The sequence below is a fragment of the Cetorhinus maximus genome, chromosome 6 (genome assembly GCF_964194155.1).
Source record: "Cetorhinus maximus chromosome 6, sCetMax3.hap1.1, whole genome shotgun sequence".
NCBI lineage: Eukaryota > Metazoa > Chordata > Chondrichthyes > Lamniformes > Cetorhinidae > Cetorhinus > Cetorhinus maximus.
The window spans coordinates 93763894-93785574 of NC_135884.1; the positions used below are offsets into that span (position 1 = coordinate 93763894).

At 42.5% G+C, this 21681-nt stretch overlaps 1 protein-coding gene across 8 annotated transcripts in view; it reads left to right on the plus strand.

Annotated features, from left to right (window-relative positions):
* Positions 1-21681, plus strand: part of hsf4 (heat shock transcription factor 4) — a 96363-nt gene that overhangs the window by 11324 nt on the left and 63358 nt on the right. For 4 of the 8 annotated variants that reach the window (XM_078544098.1, XM_078544099.1, XM_078544100.1 and 1 more), the window contains 2 exons: positions 4882-4941; positions 9033-9244. The exons of 1 other annotated variant lie outside the window; for it this stretch is intronic. In XM_078544098.1, coding sequence (XP_078400224.1) covers positions 9194-9244 — 51 coding nt within the window. In that variant the 5' untranslated portion in view covers positions 4882-4941; positions 9033-9193. The remainder of the gene's footprint in view (positions 1-4881; positions 4942-9032; positions 9245-21681) is intronic. 3 more of the 8 variants (XM_078544095.1, XM_078544096.1, XM_078544097.1) reach the window with 1 other exon arrangement.

Below are 21681 nucleotides of genomic sequence, written 5' to 3' on the forward strand. Positions count from 1 at the left end.
AGCTATGTAGATAGAATAGAGTGACCTTAGGACAGGACATAAAGATTACATAAATTACCATATCAGCAGATTTAATCAGGACAGAATTGTTTTGTCTAGCACATAAACAGGACGCAATTGTAACCACAAACTTTTCGAAGATACCCCACGTGATTAGTTTACACAATTCGAAGATACCCCGCGTGATTAGTTTACACAATTCGAAGATACCCCGCGTGATTAGTTTACACAATTCGAAGATACCCCGCGTGATTAGTTTATACAATTCGAAGATACCCCGCGTGATTAGTTTATACAATTCGAAGATACCCCGCGTGATTAGTTTATACAATTCGAAGATACCCCGCGTGATTAGTTTATACAATTCGAAGATACCCCGCGTGATTAGTTTATACAATTCGAAGATACCCCGCGTGATTAGTTTATACAATTCGAAGATACCCCGCGTGATTAGTTTATACAATTCGAAGATACCCCGCGTGATTAGTTTATACAATTCGAAGATACCCCGCGTGATTAGTTTATACAATTCGAAGATACCCCGCGTGATTAGTTTATACAATTCGAAGATACCCCGCGTGATTAGTTTATACAATTCCTTACTGCAATATAAGCACTTTTAGATCTTTAACACATTAGACACTTTAGCTGACTAAAGCTCTATTCCACAGTATTCCCATGTATCTGCTGTACTTGTCCTTCTAGATGGTAGCGGCCGTGGGTCTCAAAGGTGCTGCCTAAGTAGCCTTGGTGAGTTTCTGCAGTGCATCGTGTAGATGGTACGCACAGCTGCCACTGTTCGTCAGTGGTGGAGGGAGTGAATGTTTATGGAAGGGGTGCCAATCAAGCAGGCTGTTTTGTCCTGGATGGTGCCAAGCTTCTTGAGTATTTTTGGAGCTGCAGTCATCCAGGCAAGTGGAGAGTATGCCATCACACTCCTGACTTGTGCCTTGTAGATGGTGGACAGGCTTTGGGGAGTTACTCATTCCCAGCCCAACTCCGAGGGCAACTCCGAGGGCAACTCCTTCCTGACTGACTACCACTGTGCTGCTGGCAGCTCTACTGGGTCTGTCCTGCTGGTGGGGATGATGATAGTGGTGTGTGGGACATCATGTGTAAGATATGATTCCATGAGTATGACTGTCAGGGTGTTGCTTAGAAACCGTCCTGATGCCATTAATAATTTTCTAACACTGGTGAGAAACATTAGGTTTTGTTACGGGAATACAATAATGCCCGAGCTAGGTAGATCCACTGACTTTCCAAAATCAATGATCTCATCATGCTCCGTGTCAAGTTTCATTTGTGTCTTTTTCATAGAAGTGGACTGAAAAGCACTGGTGTCTTATTAGAAACCACATCAGTACTTATAGCATGGCTTACTGCAGCTATTTTACAAGAGATTACTACACTCTTTAGTGACCTCAAGGTGTTGTCATTCCCAAACTTAAAACACATAGCACTGTTATATTCCTTAATTTGTATTGATTCTCACTACTTGTAATCAATCTGCTTCACATACTGAAGTGCAAGCAATATCTAATACTGTACAGTTAAATAAGTCTATGACTAACAATTTCAGCACAAAGCTAAAACTCCTTGTGACCAGGTATAATTTATTCAGATTCATCATTATCTTCATTCTGTTGCTCAGAGTTCTCTTCATCATGTCATTTCAAGAACCCTGCCTCTTCGCTTTGAGACGTTATTGTATTCCCTTAACAAAACCTGATGTTTCTCACCAGTGTTAGAAAATTATTAATGGCATCAGGAGAGAAGACAGTGGCATAGTGGTATGGTTCCTGGACTGGTAATTCAGAGAATGCTCTGGATACTGGGGTTCGAATCCCACCGTGGCAGATGGTGGAATTTGAATTCAGTAAAAATCTAGAATTAAAAGTCTAATGTCGTAAAAACCCACCTGGTTCACTAATAAGGGAAGGAATTAAGGTCCTTACCTGGTCTGGCCTACATGTGACTCCAGATCTGCAGTAATGTGGTTGACTCTTAAATGGCCTAGTTGTATCAAACCTCTAAAAGGTCAATAAAAAGGACTAAAACCGGACGGACCACCCGGCATTGACCTAGGCACTGGAAACGACAATGGCAAACCCAGCCATGTTGACTCTGCATTTGGGGGCTTCATGTGTCTCACAGACGACTCAAGCAACAGCCTGACAGTCATACTCACGGAATCATATCTTACACACAATGTCCCAGACACCACTATTACCCATCCCCACCAGCAGGACAGGCCCAGTAGAGGCGCTGGCAGCACAGTGGTAGACTGTCAGGAAGGAGTTGCCCTGGGAGCCTCATGGTATCAAACATGGGCAAGGAAACCTTCTGATTACCACGTACCACCCCCCCTCAGCTGATGAATCAATACTCCTCCATGTTGAACGCCACTTGGAGGAAGCATTGAAGGCACACAATATTCAATGCTCATTACCAAGAGTGGCTCGACAGCACCACCACAGACCGAGCTGGCTGAGTCCTAAAGGACATAGCTGCTAGACTGGCTCTGTGGCAGGTGTTGAAGGAACCAACAAGAGGGAAAAACCTACTTGATCTCATCCTCACCAACCTGCCTGCCGCAGATGCATCTGTCCATGACAGTATCAGTAGGAGTAACCACTGCACAGCCCTTGTGGAGACGAAGTCCCATCTTCACATTGAGGATACCCTCCATCATGTTGTGTGGCACTACCACTGTGCTAAATGGGATAAATTTTGGCCAGATATAGCAACACAAGACTGGGCATCCAGGAAGTGCTGTGGGCCATCAGCAGCAGAATTGTACTCAACCACAATCTGTAACCTCATGGCCCGGCATATCCCCCACTCTACCATTACAACCAAGCCAGCGGATCAACCTTGGTTCAATGAAGAGTGCGGGAGGGCATGCCAGGAGCAGCACGAGGCATACCTAAAAATGAGGTGTCAACCTGGTGATGCGACGACACGGGACTACTTGCATGCCAAACAGCATAAGCAGCAAATGATAGACAGAGCTTAGTGATTCCACAACCAATAGATCAGATCTAAGCTGTGCAGTCCTGCCACATCCAGTCTTGAATGGTGGTGGACAATTAAACAACTCACTGGAGGAGGCGGCTCCACAGATATCCTCATCCTCAATGATGGAGGAGCCCAGCACATCAGTGCAAAAGACAAGGCTGAAGCATTCGCAACAATTTTCAGCTAGAGGTGCTGAGTAGATGAACCATCTTGGCCTCCTCCAGAGGTCCCCTGCAACACAGATGCCAGTCTCCAGCCAATTCGATTCACTCCACGTGATATCAAGAAACGGCTGAGGCACTGGATACTGCAACGGCTATGGGCCCTAACAATATTTCAGCAATAGTACTGAAGACTTGTGCTCCAGAACTTGCCACAACCCTAGCCAAGCTGTTCCAGTACAATTACAACACTGGCATCTACCCGGTTATGTGGAAAATTGCCAAGCTATGTCCTGTACACAACAAGCAAGACAAATCCCCAGCCAATTATTACCCTATTAGTCTACTCTCGATCATCAGTAAAGTGATGGAAAGGGTCATCAACAGTGCTATCAAGCAGCACTTGCTTAGCAATAACCTGCTCACTGACGCTCAGTTTGGGTTCTGCCAGGGCCTTTCAGCTCCTGACCTCATTACAGCCTTGGTTGTCACCCATCCTGACTCGGAAATACATCACCATTCCCTCACTGTCGCTGGGTCAAAATCCTGGAGCTCCCCCCCTAACAGCATTGTGGGTGTACCTATACCACATGGACGGCAGTGGTTCAAAAAGGCAGCTCACCACCACCTTCTCAAGGGCAATTAGGGGTAGGCTGGTTTAGCCACTGATGCCTACATCCCATGAATGAATTTAAAAATCAATGCCTTGCTGCTCATTTGAAAGTTCTGGCGATGAAACATTTACTTCTGATTTTATTTCTTGTAGGAAGCTACAATGCTAAGTTCATACCTTATTCATACTTTGGTAGGGAGCTATACCTTGTTCACTTATCCACTTCATTCTCCCTCTGGTCATATAGTTTAGACTTTGAGTACATTGGAGGGTAACCATACCCTGAGAATTTCTACTTGCTTTCTGCCAGTTCCCACAATTCCCCCTGGGATTCGGTTTCCAACCTTCACCTGTCGGCAGCCTTTCTCTGCTACCATTTTCTAATCCAAAAAGTCAAGTGGTGAAGGTAAACTGGAGCCAATCTTTATACACTTTTGTAATTTTATTTACAAAGATATACACTACAAGCATGCAGCTCCTAGCCACACTATCACAGTTTCAGTTTGCTCCTATTTATATAAGCACAAGTAGATCCTCAGTTAATACCCATTACCTGTGTACAATTAATGCACAATTAACAATTGTATGTTACTTGGTTCAAGTTGATCCCAAGGTCCTGCTTCCAGATAGAAAGCTATTTTTAGCTGTGAAAGAAGTTGAAGATAAGCACATTAATGGGTTTATTAATGGAACAGTTGTACTGGTTAATATACCAGACCGACGGGATGTCTTCAGTAATGGTGGCATGAAAGGAAAGGACACTGCATCAATCGAAAGCCACTTAACAGTATCCTGAAAAGTAATTGCTACTCACTTTCAACCATAGGTGATGTTCTGGCTGAACTAGCAAATGTGAAAGAATTCATCAATATGAACTCAAAAATTGAACTTAGCATGAGTTGTTAGCTGAAGAATCTGCTGCCTATCATTTCAAGATTGTTACGAAAATACATTGTGAGCTGCAGAGATTCCACAACAATGTATTTTCAGGGAAGCTGCAAGCTGTAGAAATGCCAAAAGACACGAGACACTTAAAAAAGAAAGTCAGGAGGGGATTATTGTTCTAATAGTGATGTTTTAAACTAGATTACAGATGAACAGGACCACAGCAACTGAAGGATCCAGGGAAGCAATGCTAATAAAAAGGTAATCAGAGTGAACCAGGATAACATGAAGTTAAAGGAAGAAGAAGGGAAGAATGCGGGCCTTCAACTCTCTGAGGATGGGCTCTAACCAGATGCTACAAATGAAGGATCCAAAGAATCCTTAGATTGACTAACTACATAAAGGAGGTCCAGACTTGCCCAGATGTAAGCCCTTCAGTGAGCTATTGAAGATAGAACATGATGTTACATAGAATGAGCAATGGTATCACAAAATATAAGTTTGGCTATGAGACAGAGAAAATAAAATTAGGACACAAATCATGCAGGTGTATAATGTAATTACCCATGGTCTATGAGGGAGCATAGGCATCTTTTCTGTCAGAGAGAAACAAGTGGTTATATAACTTGAGGGGCACTCTGCACCATACATGGGGCAAGGCAAGGAGGCAGGCCCCCATGAGCTACCACAGCCAGCTTAGGGATTGACCCTGCACCGTTGGTGTCATTCCGCAGCACAGTGTAGCCATCTAGCCAACTGAGATAACTGACACCCCCCACCCTCCCCCCTCCCACCATTCCCAAAAGAAATGGAAAAAATAATGGTTAAATTGAAAACAAACTCATTGCCACTGTGCCTGGAAAAATTAACATTGTACTACTTTGAAAATTGATCACAAGTCATTTGAAACCAAGTTTGGAAAAAGAATTGCGCAACTGCAGAGAATAATGTGCAACGCTCCAAAATTGCCTGTGAAGGAGGCAAGGAAATGTTTCTTGCTGACATGTTAAAGTGGTCCAGTAGTCCCACACTGCCAGAAGGGAGCTAATGATGAGGTTGTGCCAATAGACTCAAGTTGGAAACAGCAGAAGTAAATAAACATCAGGATGCTGAATTACTTACCCCTACCTGAGATTGGAGTGACTGAAAATGTTAGAAATGGTAATAAGCAAAGCTCTGGCGTGCCGCGAAGTGAAGTGGCTCCCGGATTGCTGGGTATTGAAATATTATGATGAACTGTGCGCACAGGATGGTCTGAAACTCAGCAAATGAAGTAATTAAATCACTACCTGAGATCGGAGAAAGCCTGGAGACCATGTTGAAATCCAGAAGTGTCTTTGGCGAGCTGGAGAAGTGATTTAGTGACCTCTAGTGGAGGTAGAGACATGCATATCTAAGTGTGATAATGAAAGGTGTTTCAAACTAAAGAGTAAAATTAACCAAAGTGCAACAACCTAGCTTCTATAGCTACACAGCTACAACATGTGCACAAAAGAGACAGTGGCTGCTCTTCGACAATGAGTGTGGACTAAGCCAGCACAGCTACAAGAAGCACAGGCAAAAAACACTCCCAACAACACCATGAAGAATAAGCTTGCTATCTTGAAGATCAGGAATGATGGAGCAAGGCTGAAACCTTGTATCAAGGCATTTACCAGTGACTTTGTAATTGTTTAAACTGTTTATGGTGGAGCTATTGAACTGAGTCTCCTATTGGAAGTGTTGGTGTGTACACATTTACTGTCTTTTGAGGAGGGAGATATATTGTTGAATTGGTACTTCTGAATTAAGTGATAGTAGAACTGTTGTGCCTCGCCTAGAGGTTTGTATGATTCACAGCTGCAGTGTGGAATTAAGGTGGGCACTAATGAACTGTGGAGTAGATACCCAACTGTTTCTTAAAATCAATCTATTGCCCCAGATTTTAATGTCTGCAGCAAAGGGATAGTGTTTGTTGCTGACCTTGAGAAAAACGGCCCTGAAAGTTTTTGCGGGCTCCAGAGCACAGACTTCCTCTTTTCCACTGCCAGTTTGAATTTGGTGTCTTCTGTGGACCTGAGTGTACAGTGACCAATCAAATTGAAGAATTCCCACAGATGACAAAGCTGGAAGCTTAAAAAAAGGAAATATGAATAACATTTATATCATTATACAGAAAGCAAAATAAACATTGAAATTTACACACGGGGTTAAGGAAGAAGCTTTTTTTAAAAAAAAAGCCTTATTTCTTAAATCTGCAACAAACAATTTGCTTCTTAGGAAATGACACTTAACGATTTTTCAGAACCAGGGATGTTCAGCAATTAGACTTAGTATGTCATTAAAATCTTGGTTAAAGTACTCCTTATTGAACAAGACTCAAGTTTTTCATAGGCCTTTAGTGCGATACTAGTTGGTAATTAGTCTAAGCTCACACTTTAACAGTGATTTCTGTAGTGTTTCAATTGGCAAAAACTGCAACACCGTAGCCTTTGCGGGGCAAGGTATCACTGACAACTTCCAGGTTTCCTCCTTTTAGCTGTGCATGTGCAGATGCCAGAAGCGGCTGTCAGTTTTAGCCAGTACTAACGGTGAGCATTGACAGCCTCATCGTTATTATGATCGAAAATTCTGGGCCAAAGTATATCAGTTGTTGAATGAATGAAAAATAAACATCACAAAATGCCATGTGCCAACACTCCTGTTACCAAACTGTGTGGCCACGCTATCCCAGCTTACAACGCTGAATGCTCAAAACTCAGGCCACTGTAATGTTCACCCTCTGACCCCTTTGTACCTCAGAGTGCCCTCCACTTGATTGGCCACTGTGAGCTTTTATTTTGCCTGCACACCAGAATCTTGCACATAGAACAATGGATACTTGGAGATCACCCTGGAGTCTACGTGGGGCGATGGGGTTTATATTTAGACTAACAGCTTCCCAGTAATGAACTATAGTCTGGAATCTAACTAAAGCATTCAAATGTTTAATTCGGCCACAAGCAATGTGTTTTCAAATTCTGATGCAAAGTCATCAACCTGAAGCATTAACTCTGGTTCGATATCCACAGATGCACCCTGACTATTTCAAACTGTTTGTTTATATTTAGATTTAACCATATGTAGATGGTAGAGAACCTTTACAACAACAAAGGCACCACATTACAGTATAACCACTCTGAGTCAGGGAGATAACACATGGTAATTTTGAGTGAGTGTGAATCTCAATCGTTAAAGCATTACATTGGCCAATTTGTGTTCAATGTGTAATTTCCTGAATGTATGCTGCCAGGATGTAGCCTTGTTCATCAAGTGCACAAATCAGAAAGTCTAGGGCACATTCCTCACAATTCTGTTGATTAACTTTAATGGACGGAAAGTCATGGAGGCCACACCTGTGGTTTCCGTTAACCAATCATGGAGGGCGAGGCTCCATCCTGGCAACAAACATTCCCAATATCATCAACAGTATAAATATGACATATTGGAAAATTTGTGTCGGTCTGTTATTGTATCCTTCATATAAGATCAGATTTGATAGTAGATAAGCTCACGGGAGAGTCACAATATTAATGAATAGTGCTCAGGACGACCTGCAGGTATATTGCATAAAAGGCTGAGAGTCTTACAATTTATTTAAACAACGATGTAAATGCATTAGAAGCAGTTCAGAAAAGGTTTACTAGACTAATACCAGGAATGGGCGGGTTGTCTTATGAGGAAAGGCTGGACAGGTTAGGCTTGTATCTACTGGAGTTTAGAAGAATAAGAGGCGACTTAATTGAAACCTTTAAGATCCTGAGGGGTCTTGACAGGGTGGATGTGGAGAGAATGTTTCCTTTTGTGGGAGAATCTAGAGCAAGGGGCCACTGTTTAAAAATAAGGGGTTGCTCATTTAAGACAGATGAGGAGAATTTTTTTCTGAGGGTAGTGAGTCTTTGGAACTCTTTTCCTCAAAAGGCAGTGGAAGCAGTGTCTTTGAATATTTTTAAGGCAGAGCTAGATAGATTCTTGATTAACAAGGGGGTGAAAGGTTATCGGGGTTAAGCAGGAATGTAGGGTTGAGGTTACATTCAGATCAGCCATGATCTTATTGAATGTCGGAGCAGACTCGAGGGGCCTACTCCTCCTAATTTGTATGCTCGTAACCTATAACAATGTGCAAATTTCTATCAGCTAGATTTGAGGAGTGCCTGTCAACTGAATTACAGCCTGCCAACTGCTCATTGCTTGGCCCTGGGTATTCTAGAGTAGGTGAAATAGTCTGTGCAACCTTACAGTTCTCACTGTGGAAAGTCTCATCTTGTAAAATGAAAGATTCAGACATGGTTTGGAAACAGTCCTGCAGTAACTAATGTCTTTATTGTTGTAAGGTACCCCTGTGCACGGTTGCCATCTCACAAGGAGCTGAGTTTGTGTCTAACTAGCGGGCAAGCTAACCCAAATGAATGGAAATCCCCGAGGAGATCCTGGCATTGATATTTTCCTACTTGCCAGTGCCTGACAGGCACTCAGCCTCGCAGGTCTGCAGAAGATGGGCAGATGCTGTTGTTTCTCCTGCTGTGTGGTATTATACTGTAGTAAGGTGAGTAGTCATTCTGCTGGATTTTTCTCTCCACATGGGTTGAAGCCATTTCATACTGTCTGTTTGCAGATAGCCCTTTAAATACTGGATTGGAGTTTTACAACATGCTTCTCACTGAACAAATAAAACCTTTTTCTTTTGTTTTGAATGTTCCATTCAAATTGAATCCTTGCTGGGGCATGGATGTTGAGTTAGGGATTGGTAGTTAGTGAACCCCCTCATCCCATTACACATTTGTTCAAGTTGTTATATGTATTGTTTTCCTGTAAAACAGATACAAAATGTATAGATAGAATTATACAGCACAGAGGAAGCCATTTGGACCATCCTATCTGTGCTGACTCTTGGAAAGAGATGTCTCACTCTTCTCACCTGAGGGTCTCACCTCATAACCCTGCAATTTTTTTTCCCAAGTATGTATCCTATTCACCTTTGAAAGCTACCAATGAATCTCTCTACACCACCCTTGAGGCAGTGCATTCTAGATCCGAACAGCTGTTGTTATGACCCGGAAGTTTGGAAAAACAGAGATGGGTGGAATCTTCTGCCCTTAGGCTATGAGTGTGAATCAGGACCATTTTTGGGTCTGACCTCAGTCTGACTGTCAGGTCACCTGTTAGATCTTCCCAGAGGCAGCCAATTAAGAGGCCACCTCCAGGTCCACCATCCAATTAAGGACAAAGGGCAGGTTCCTGAGGCTGCAGGCCCAATCAGCGATCCTGCAGTCTTGGAAGGATGGCAGCCTCATAATCAGAGATGGGTGCTGCCACTGTCAGGGGGGGAACACGAGGGCACCTCCATCTTCAGGCGCTCTCTGAAGAGCTATCTGCTTCACTTAAATAACTGGTAGCCATAGTTGTGAGGCAAATAGGAAGACAAATGCCATTTTGGCCTTTATTGCAAGGGGCTGGAGGGCAGGAATCAAGAAGTCCTGCTACAGTTGTCCAGGGCTTTGATGAGACCTCACTTGGAATGCTGTATACAGTTTTGATCTCCATATTTAAGGAAGGATATACTTGCATTGGAGGCAGTTCAGTGAAAGTTCACAAAGTTGGTCCCTGGGAGGAGAGAGTTGCCTTATGCTGAGAGGCTGAATAAATTGGGTCTATACTCTGGAGTTTAGAAGAATGAGAGGGATTCTCATTGAAACATAAGATTCTGAAGAGGCTTGACAGGGTCTACACTGAGAGACTGTTTCCCTGGCTGGGGAATCTAGAACATGGGGACACAGTCTCAGGATGGGATTAGTGTTTAGGACCAAGAAAAGGAGAAATTTCTTCACTCAAAGGGTTGTGAATCTTTGGACTTCTCTGCCCAGAGGATTGTGGATGCTCCATGGTTGACTATATTTAAGGCTAGGATAGACAAATGTTTGGTGTCTCAGGGAACCGAGGGATATGGGGAGTGGGTGGGAAAGTGGAGTTGAAGCCTAAGATCAGTCATGATTGTATTGAATGGTGGAGTAGGCTTGATGGGCCATGTGCTCTACTCAGTGTATTCTTGTGCTGCCTCGATGGAGGGGAAACCTCTCCAAAGCTCGGCCAGCAGCAGCAGTTGTGGTCCATTGATGGCTGCGGCTCTAGTGGGAGGGTGTTTAGTGTTGGAGGCCATGCAGCTCCCCAGGCCCAGCTGCTAGGCAAGCAGGATTCAGCAGGAATATCCCAGCAGTGACCCCAATGAGCCCACAAATGAGCAGTTAATGATGTACATTGGCTACATGCTGCTGCCAGACGATAAGCTCTGCAGGCGCTGACCCGCCTCTGGAAGATCATCTGGAGGTGCACTGACTCGCCATGCCTTTCTCAGAAAATCCTCCCAGCCTAACCTTGAAACCCTCCTCTTAGGATCCAGAAGATTCCACCTAAAGCACCATCCATGAAAATGCAGTATACAACTAGCTTTTCTTGGCAGCATATTTTTGGGGGTAGCATAAATCTGTGCCATTTAGAAGCATATTTAAGTGCTACCAACAAAGCCTGCCCTGCAGTAATATGTGCATGTGTAATAGAGCTGAAAGGTCATCTGAGTACTTTACATATACTGTCTTATTGAGGCTGCAACAGACTGAAAGGAAACTCATTGTGACATACATCCTGTGGCTACATACCGTAAATAGACATGTTCTGACTTGGAGGTGAGAGTGCTACTGCTGAGCGATGGTTGACACCCTGAAGTGCCCCTTGGCTCCAAACACCAGCAGCAGATCAAGGGCAGCATTTTCAAATGGGCCAGAATTCCTCCACAGATTCCATTGCTCAACAATCCAAATGGTAATTTGGTGTTTTCATTGCAACTATCATTAGGAAATACTGCTTTCACCCTGTATCGCACCCACAAACCCCAAGTCAGCACACTCCCTGTGCCTTGGGCAACCTAAAATGAACGTACATTTTCAGGTGAGGTTCTTGCCCAGGGAAAATGCACGCAGTGTGTTCACTGTGACCATGTCCGCTTGGCAGCATTGCCGAGTCTGGAATATCTACCCTGAGGACCATGGATCTGAAACTGCCACACCTTAAATTCAACAGGCATTGATGCTCTTAAACATGTTCTTGTAAAAATATAGATTTTTTTTGTTTGGGGGTGGGGGTGGGTGGCGATGGTGGTTAAAATAGATGCACATGGCATGGAGTTTGTTTGATAAAAATCTCATCACACAAAAAATGACAGGATATCTGAAATAAAGCACAAATTAAATACATGGCTGTGGGTGCAAGTTGTCATTTTATATGGTGGCAATGTTACTGCAGTTGTATATGGAACTTTAGAGCAGAGCTCTTACTCAGCTAAATGAAGTGATTGACAGGATCTTACCTACAGGGTGTGTCCTAGGTAAAGACTACTTCACTGATTCCACTCTGTTTTATAAAGTTTATCTATAAAAACACGCACAGAATCGGTTTGGCAAATGTCCTGTTTGAGCAGAGATCTGCATGTTTCGAAAGGTGAAAAAGTGAATATTTGTGAATTGAGCAATAAGGAATGTCTGAGAGTCCAGATTGGAAGTGTTGGAATAGATTCTGCATTATTTATTACTCCCATGTGTGAAATTAAAAAATGGAATATTTTAAAGCTAAGTGGGAGTAGTGCCAGGTGAACCATTACATAGGAGATACAAGGTGCCCTGAGCGCTGGGAGAGACAAGCAGCATTAGATTATAGAATAGTTCAGAAATAGGAGGGATCAGACAGGGTAGAAATGCAAAGCCAATTAAGGCACGTTTGGAATGCATGTACGTAAATACACAGTGCAATAACTAAGGTTGGTGAGCTACAGGCACAGTTAGCCACATGGGATTATTATGTCATGGCAATAATGGAGGCCTGGCTACAAGGTATTAAAGGAAAGATAAGGGCAAAAAATGTTGTGGGTGAGTAGCAGTATTAATAAAAGTTCATGCAAAGGATGATATATTTGAGGGTTGAAGGACATAATCTATTTGGCTAGGATTAAGGAACTATAGAGGACCTCCCATGCTGTGTGTATACAAGAGACCACCAAATAATGGGAAGGAGATATTGGAGCAAATTTGTAAGCATTACTTTAGCGATAATGGGAGAGTTTAAACCTCCTAATATGATACCAGTCCTGAGAGGAAGGAAACAATGCTGGGTCTAGTTATGGGGAATGAGGTAGGTCAAGTGGAGCATGTTTCAGTGGAGAAACATTTAGGAAGCAGTCATCTCAATATCATTAGGTCGTGAATAGTTATGCAAAAGGACAAAGAAAAATCAAGGAAAAAGTACTCAACTGAAGAAGGGCTAAATTCATTGAGTTGAAGAGAGATCTGGATCAGGTTGTAAAGAGCAGTAGGAGACCTTCAAAGAGGAGAGAGTTCAGGTACAGACTAGATATATTCCCAAGAGGGGGAAAAGAAGGACATTGAGTGCAGGAGCTCCGTGGATAACTCAAGATACAATATTTAAAATGAAACAGATAAAGAAGCCTTATGATAAATGTCCAGTTCATAATATAGGAGAGAACCAAGTTCAATAAAGAAAGTACAGAGGAGAGCTGATAAAGGAAATAAGAGGGGCAGAGAGAGAGAGCGTATGAGAATAGATTAGTAGGGAATTAAGTAGCTAATCCTATATTTTTTAAATAAACATATAAATAGGAAAAGGGTTGTCGAAAGAAGCAGAGGGTTGAGGGTAGGAACTTATTAGGGACCGAAAGAGATTTTCTTTTGGAGGTAGAATGCATGGCTGATGTACTGAGTACTTTGCATCTGTCTTCACTAAAGAACTTGCTCCAGATGTCACAATGAAGGAGGGAGTGGTAGAGAAATTTGGATAAGATAAAAATAGATAGAGGAAGTACTTCAACGGTTGGCTGATAGAAAAGCCACCCAGTCCAAATGTGATAATCCTAGGTTGCGGAAGGAAGTAAGGGTAGAAATTGTAAAGGCTCTGGCCCCTTAGATGTAGGAGTACTACCAGAAGACTGGAGATTGAAAATGTTATACCTCTGTTCAAAAGAGGAGCGAGTGATAAACCCAGCAAATGTATGCCAGTCAGCCTGCTGTGGGAAACTTTTACAGATAATAATCCAGAGGTCCTTAATTGGTATAGGTACAGTATCTCAAAACCAACCAAATCGGGACCCAGGCTCCGCCGGATTTCAGATCTTGCTGGATTTTGGGTTGGTCGGTTTGGGCCAAGCTGGCTCAGGTGGGATCAAGGATCCCTTGGAGCACAGGAATAGACCAGCGTGCAAGTGGCAAGGCAGATAACTAGTCTGGCCCCACACCATTCCAATGCAGCGCCTAGCTGAATTATCTCGGTAAGTTTTTTTTAATTTTACTCAATTGAACTGATACATGGCATGTTCTAAGAATGTCCAGTTTTCGGAGAACTCCAGCTTTTGGACAGTGGGATTTGAGACACTGTACCTGTACTTGGAAAAAATATGAGATAGAAAATGAAAATCAGCACACACTTTTTAAAGGCACATATTGGTTGATGAAGGTGGTGCTGTTGCTTTTGTGTATATGGATTTTCAAAAGGCATTTGATAAAATACCAAATGATAAATATTTTGGCAAAATTGAAGGCCTTGCTGTGTGAATGCAAAACTAGTTAAGGGACAGAAAGCAGCTATTTGGAGGAAAGCATACCATGGTGTTCCCCAAAAGTCAGTATATCCCTGAACTTGGGTAAGTAGAGCATAACTTCAAGGTTTGCAGATGACACAAAACTTAGAAATGTAGTATACAGTGAGAAGGGTAGTGACAGACTTCAGTTAGAGACACAGACTGGTAAAACGGGCAGATATGTGGCAGATACAATTTCATGCAGAGAAGTGTGAAGCGATGCATTTTGGTAGGGAGAACAAAGAGAATTAATTTAAACTAAATGATACAATTTTAAAAAGGGGCAAGAACAGAGACACCTACTGGTGTATATTCACAAATGTTTGAAGGCAGCAGGGCAGGCTGAGAAAGTCTGTAGGATCTTTGGCTTTATGATTAGAGGTTTAGAGTGCAAAGGCAGGGAAGTTAGGCTAAACCTTTGTAAAACTTTGGTTATACCACAGCAGGATTATGGTGTTCATTTCTAGGCACCGTACTTTAGAAAATATAGCAAGGTCTCAGAGAGGCAGCAGAAAAGATGTACTTGAGAATCTGGGGATGTTTTTCTTAGCGCAGTGAAGGTTAAGGGGAGATTTGATAGAGGTGTTCAAAATCAAGAACAATTTTAATAAAGTAAATATGGAGAAACTACTTCCAGTGTAAAAGGGTCAACAACCAAAGGAACAAATTTAAGGTAATTAACAAAAGAACCAGAGACGACAAGAGGGAAAAAAAATTACACAGCGAATTGTTACGATTTAGAATGCATAAATGGTGGTGGAAGCAAATTCAATAGTAATATTCAAAAGGAAATTGGATAAATTTGCAGAGCTATGGAGAAGAAACCAGAGGAATGGGGCTAGTTGGATAGCCCTTTCAAGGGACTGGCACAGACATGATGGGCTGAATGGCCACTTTCTGTGCTGTATCATTCTATGATCATCTCTATCCACTCTAGTTACATGTGACTATTGTGATTAATTTGATGATTCTGTTTCCAGTCCAGAGGGAACTGTTGGAGTATTAACTGGGCAAAGTGAAGTCTGTTTCTGTGGCCCTATTTAATCCTTTTTCATTTCATGTTCACATACAATAAGCTGGATCAGTGCTTGTGCATGATCCTGAAATGACATTTCTGTTGGTCTGTAAACGCAGTTTTGAGATGATTAAATCCTTACTAAGCCCCAGTTTGATCCTAGTTTACAGTAGTCAATGCTGGAGCAGTCAGCCATTTGCATGTAGTCTTACTATGTTGTAGTTCAGGCTTATAGCAGGAGCACATTCCATTCACCATTTTTTCTCTGGATTGTGCCTTATTCCCGAGGTATGTTTGTACTAACAGCTTGCTGTGCTTTTGATGTCAGGTGTGACTCCGGAGAGGAAAATGACCAGAATGTGCATATATGCCGACAGTTCCAGCATAATGTAAAATACCTGAAGATTTTGTGTAATCAGTCTTTGGAGGCAAATCGCAAGAACTTTGTCCGAATTCTGCACAACCTACCTGAATCAGGAACGGATCTTTTGGGCCTTTCCATAGTGTGCACTGGCGAAAATCCTTTCTTCTATTCTGGACAAGATTTGCTGCAAAGTGTCAAAGGTTTATTCAAAACAAACTCTTATTTACATCTCCGACACATTGACTTCCGAAAAATGCCTTTCACATTGGATGATTGCACCATTCAACTTGTCACCAGCAGAAGTCCATGTTTGGAGAGTTTATTCATCAATAATAAGACATTTGTGTGTAAGGTGACTTCAAAAACCCTCCAGGAGGCCCTGACACATTGCCCAAATCTATCTGCTCTGGGATTGTTTTATGCGAGCCTGACAGAAAATGTCCTTGCAGAGCTGCTGAATGCCAAGCGCCCACCACTGAAACTCCTTCAGTTGCAGTGTGAACGTATGGATAAATATAACCCACCCATCCCAGCTAAGATGTGGGTTGCTATGGCAAAGAGACACCCAACTCTTTCTGTAGACATGGAACTGGACCATACAGTCCCTGCTAAGAAAATACCCCAAATCCTGCAGCCTGATATCCCAATGGCTAGTATAGAATTAAACACCTTCACATTTATGGTGGAGCAGGTCAACTTTATCTCTGAGAATTACCACAACACTTTGAAAAGGGTGGTTCTGCAAACTACATCCTCTGATGAACTGAACCAGGCTTTGATGAGACTGGCATCTTACTGCCTGTTATTGGAGGAGATTCATTGCTACTGTGTGGTGTCTGGGGATGTTGTACAAGCTTTCCTCCTCCACTGCCCCAGACTCTGCAAATACACACTGAAAACATCCAAAGAGCCACACCCCTGGCTGCCAGAAATTCTACAATGAAGTGAAGTTGGGAGTTGAGCTGCACTGTTGTCTTCTGACATATAAAGGAATCATCCATTGATTTTGCTGTATTAAACTTAACTTCAAAAGTGTGCACAGGATCTGTTTTGCAGGGACTCCAGCCAAAGAGAGACCTACATGTTTTGCAAGTTGAAAAGTACCAACTTTGAACAAAAAGATCTGGTTGAGTAAAAGACATTAACAATTGGAAACTTTCCAGCTTCTGCAACCTTAGGGCACAACATAATTTCACATCATGATGCAAATACCAGAACCAATTCAGTGTATTGAAAATCATTGTGCAACTACTAGGAGGAAGATGAAATGGATAATTGTCTCCCAACCTCATTCTCCCCACTCTTTACATATGGTTATGTCTTTGGTGGAGGCCATACTATAATTTGGTATCCTGTTTAGTAGGCAAAACTCTCTCCTTAGCCTTCTAAACATACTCCAATACACTCAATTAGTTCTGGTAGTTGCAACATGATGTGAAATTATGTTGTGCCCTAAGGTTGCTCTTTTCATAGGCCCATAAATTGCATATTTTTAAACTCACGTATGGTATCCTGTATAAAAACAAAAAGCTAAAAGCTACTGCGGATGCTGGAAATCCAAAACAAAATAAAAACAGAATTACCTGGAAAAACTCAGCAGGTCTGGCAGCATCGGCGGAGAAGAAATCAGTCAACGTTTCGAGCCCTCATGGCCCTTCGGCAGAACTGCAGCATAGTTTCAACAAGGGAGAAATATAAATTGGTTTAAGGTGGGTGGGGGGGGGGGGGGGGGGGGAGAGAGACACATTGAGGGTGTGGTGTGAGCAGATAATCAAAAGATGTCAGAGACAAAAGGGTCAAAGAGGTGTTGAAGACCACCACCTTCAACACCTCTTTGACCCTTTTGTCTCTGACATCTTTTGATTATCTGCTCACACCACACCCTCAATGTGTCTCTTCCCCCACCCCCCACCCACCTTAAACCAATTTATATTTCTCCCTTGTTGAAACTATGCTGCAGTTCTGCCGAAGGGCCATGAGGGCTCGAAACGTTGACTGATTTCTTCTCCGCCGATGCTGCCAGACTTGCTGAGTTTTTCCAGGTATGGTATCCTGTACCTTGACTCCCTTGTAAGCCCGCTGGACGATACGTATTTTTGGGATTAAACAGCCAGGGCGGGACGTTCCAGTCCTGACACTGGCGAGCATCGTCGCGGGTGGGATGAGACGGCTCTCCAAATTTTCGCGTCCCGCCTGTGACGATACCCACCGGTGTTGGGCTGGAAAATCCTGCCTCCGGTTTCTGTGCAGATGAGAAGCCAGGCGCTGTCTTTTACAAAGTAACCTCCAGAGGGCATAAGGGAGAGCAGAGGCACAGGGCAGTATAAAACACAAGCAGTAGCACAGACCCTACCTTTGCTTGAGATGCCAGATGGATAGTTCTCTCACCCTATTTTCTCCAGTTCAGAGCCACTTTAATACCAAGTGTAATCAGAGGTGCACTTCTTGCGATACTTACAGTCATACACTTCAGCGTTTTACTCCCTCCTCACTCATCATGCATTGTCATCAACTTTTGCCATTTTCATTAACTTAATTTAAATTTTGCAAAATACAAGGATGTCTGCATGAATGAACCAGGTAATCAGCAGAGCCCAGAAATGGGATTTCACTGCTTGTTCTACTTATTTAAAAAAAAATTTCCTTTTTCATAGGCAGATATTATAATCTGTTGGAGAGTTTATTCTGGTTATCATTTGAGAGGGTTAGCAGATGTGCAAACAAGAATCATGCATCACTCAGGAATGCCACAACCTTAGTTTTGTAAGAAATATATTGTTCTTAATTATCACTGTTAGCTGTATGGAGAATTAGAAAAAAATCTAGAATCTATAAACTGCAATTTTATTTTAACTTTGCAATAAGAGTCCAAGTCACCTGATAACACTTAAGTGCAATATTTTTTTATATTTAAAAAATGAAAATACTTTATTTTTATTGTTAGACTTGAGCACTATTCTCTTGAATGTAAACTACCAAGCAGGAGCCTTGCAAACTATGAATAATTTTCTATAATGGAGATAATGACCAGTTGATGAGCCTCACTCCATCACACAGACATTTTCTTTGATCTTGGGTGACTGCTTTCTCAATGTAATGCTTCCTAGATTACCTATTTATTTACTCCTTGCCCACTCACAGCCTTGAAGGTGGTGAGGAAGTATCGAGCTGTAACGTCCTCCTTAAATTTTGAAAATAACTGAAATGTTATCATCATTCTGGATACATTTGTAGATAAGTGCCTATCCATGAATAAGGTCTTCACCCTTCCCCACCTCTGTAACCCCCTCCAGCTCTATAACCCTTCTAAATCACTGCACTCCTCCAATTTTGGCCTCTTGCATGTTGCCAATTCTAATTTCCTTATTGGTGGCTGTGTCTTCAGCTGCCTGGATTCTAATCTCCCTCCGCAAACCTCTCTGCCTCTCTCACACTCTCTCCCATCCTTTAAGATTCCCTTTAGAGCTTCCCTTTGTGATCAAGCTTTTAGTCACCTGACCTAAAACCTCCTCATGTGGCTCAGTGTTATATTTTGTCTGACAGTGCTCGTGTGAAGTACCTTGGGATGTTTTACTACATTGAAGGTGCTAAATAAATGCAAGTTTTTGTTGTTGAGGAACTCTTATCTATCAGTCAGTGATGGAGCAAGTATTTTATGCTGTGATTGTAACACTCCTTTATTAATACGTGATTCATTAATGGACATAACACTTCAGTATAGTTTTCTTATTCTTTCATGGGATGTGGATGTTACTGGTAAGGCCAACATATATATTGTCCAATGGCAGTGAAGGAATGGCGATATAGTTCTAAGCCACGATGGTATGTGGCTTGGAGGGGAACTTGTAGGAGGTGGTGTTCCCATTCATCTGCTGCCCTTGTCCCTCTAGGTGGGTAGAGATTGTGGGTTTGAAAGGATCATTGATGAGTCTCTGCAGTGCATCTTGTGTAGAGTACATGTTGCTGCCCCTGTGCAGTGGCGGTGGAGTGAATGAATATTTGAGGTGGTGGATGGGATACCGACCAAGCTGATTGCTTTGTCCAGGATGGTATCTAGCTTCTTGAGTGTTGGAACCGCACTCATCCAGGCAAGTGGAGCGTATTCCATCACACTCCTGACTTATGCCTTGTAGATGGTGGACAGGCTTTAGGAGTCAAGAGATGAGTTACGCACCTCAGAATTCTCAGCCTCTGACCTGCTCTTTTAGCCACAGTATTTATATGGCTGGTAGAGTTCAGTTCCTGATCAATGATAACTCCCAGGATGTTGATGGTAATGTCATTGAATGTCAAGAGGAGATGGTTAGATTCTGTCTTGTTGGAGATGGTCATTGCCTGGCACTTTGCATATGGACACTGACTGCTTCAGTGTCTGAGGAGCTGCGTATGGTATTGAACATTGTGCAATCATCAACAAATATCCCCAATTATCAGGATTGCTACCTGAAAAGGAAGCATGTGCAAGGTTACAGGGATAAGGCAGGGGAGTGGGACTAGGTGGAATGCTCTTTTGGAAAGCCAGAACAGACTCGATGGGCCGAATGGTCGTCTCCTGCACTGTAAAGATACTGTGATACTTCCGACCCTATCATAAGATCATAAGAAATAGGAGCAGCTGTAAGATCTAGCCATCTCCGCCATTCAATAAGATCATGGCTGATCTGATTGAGGCCTTAACCCAACTTACCTTCCCTTCCTGCCTCCTCCCATAACCCTTTACTCCTTTGTCGATCAAAAATCTGTCTAACTCAGCCTTGAATACTCCACTGCTCTTTGTGGAATTTCAAAGACTAACGACCCTCTAAAAGAAGAAATCCCTCCCCTCTCTGTCTTAAATTAGAGACCCCCTTATTTGTAAACTGTGTCACCAAGTTCTAGATTCCCCCATGAGGGGAAGCATTTTCTCAGCATCCACCCTGTCAAGCCCCCTCAATTTTATATTTCAATAAGACCACCTCTCACTTTTCTAAACTCCAAACAGTTTAGGCCCAACCTGTTTGAAGACAACCTCTTCATCTAATGAACCTTCTTTGAACTGTCTCCAATGCAAGCACAGTATATCCCTCCTTAAGTAAGGAGACCAAAACTGTATGCAGTAACCTAGGTGTAGTCTCACCAATGTCCTGTATAGTTGTAGCAAGACTTCTTTACATTTATACTCCATCCCCCTTGCAATAAAGGCTAATATACCTTTTGCCTTAATTACTTGCCTGTGCCTGCATGCTGACTTTTTGTGATTTATGTACAAGGACACCCAAATCCCTCTGTACCGCAGCATTCTGCAGTCTCTCTTCATTCAAATAATATACTGCTTTTCTATTCCTCCTGCCAAAGTGGACAAGTTCACACTTTCCAACATTATACTCCATCTGCCAAATTTCGGGCTGCTCACTTTATCTATATCCCTTTGCAGACTCTTTGTATCCTTCTCACAAGTGACTTTCCTACCTACCTATGTATCATCAGCAAATTTGGCTACAATATAATCAGTCTCTTCTTCCAAGTCATTAATGTAGATCGTACCTAATTGAGGTCCCAATACTGATCCCTGTGGCACTCTACAAGTTACAGTTTGCCAGCATGAAAAGGATCTATTTATCCCAACTCTCAGCTTCCTGTTAGTTAGCCAATCTTCTGTCCATGCTAATATATCACCTCCAACACCATGAGCTCTTTATCTTGCGCAGTAACATTTTATGATGGAGGGAAGGTCACAGATGAAGCAGCTATAGATGGTTGGGCCTAGGATACTACGCTGAGGAACTCCTGCAAACATTTATTTACAAATAATTTTTAAGATATTCATTTCTTAGTTTCCAGTCCTTTGGGGTTTGACATGTGGCGCATTCCTTGTACCTGTTATCACTGAATTGTGCTGTGTTGCTATTTTAATTGCAACATTGATGTGGATTGGGCCTCTAAGTTTAAATAGGAGTTTTTTTTTGTTTTGGCCAATCCAGTTGGTTA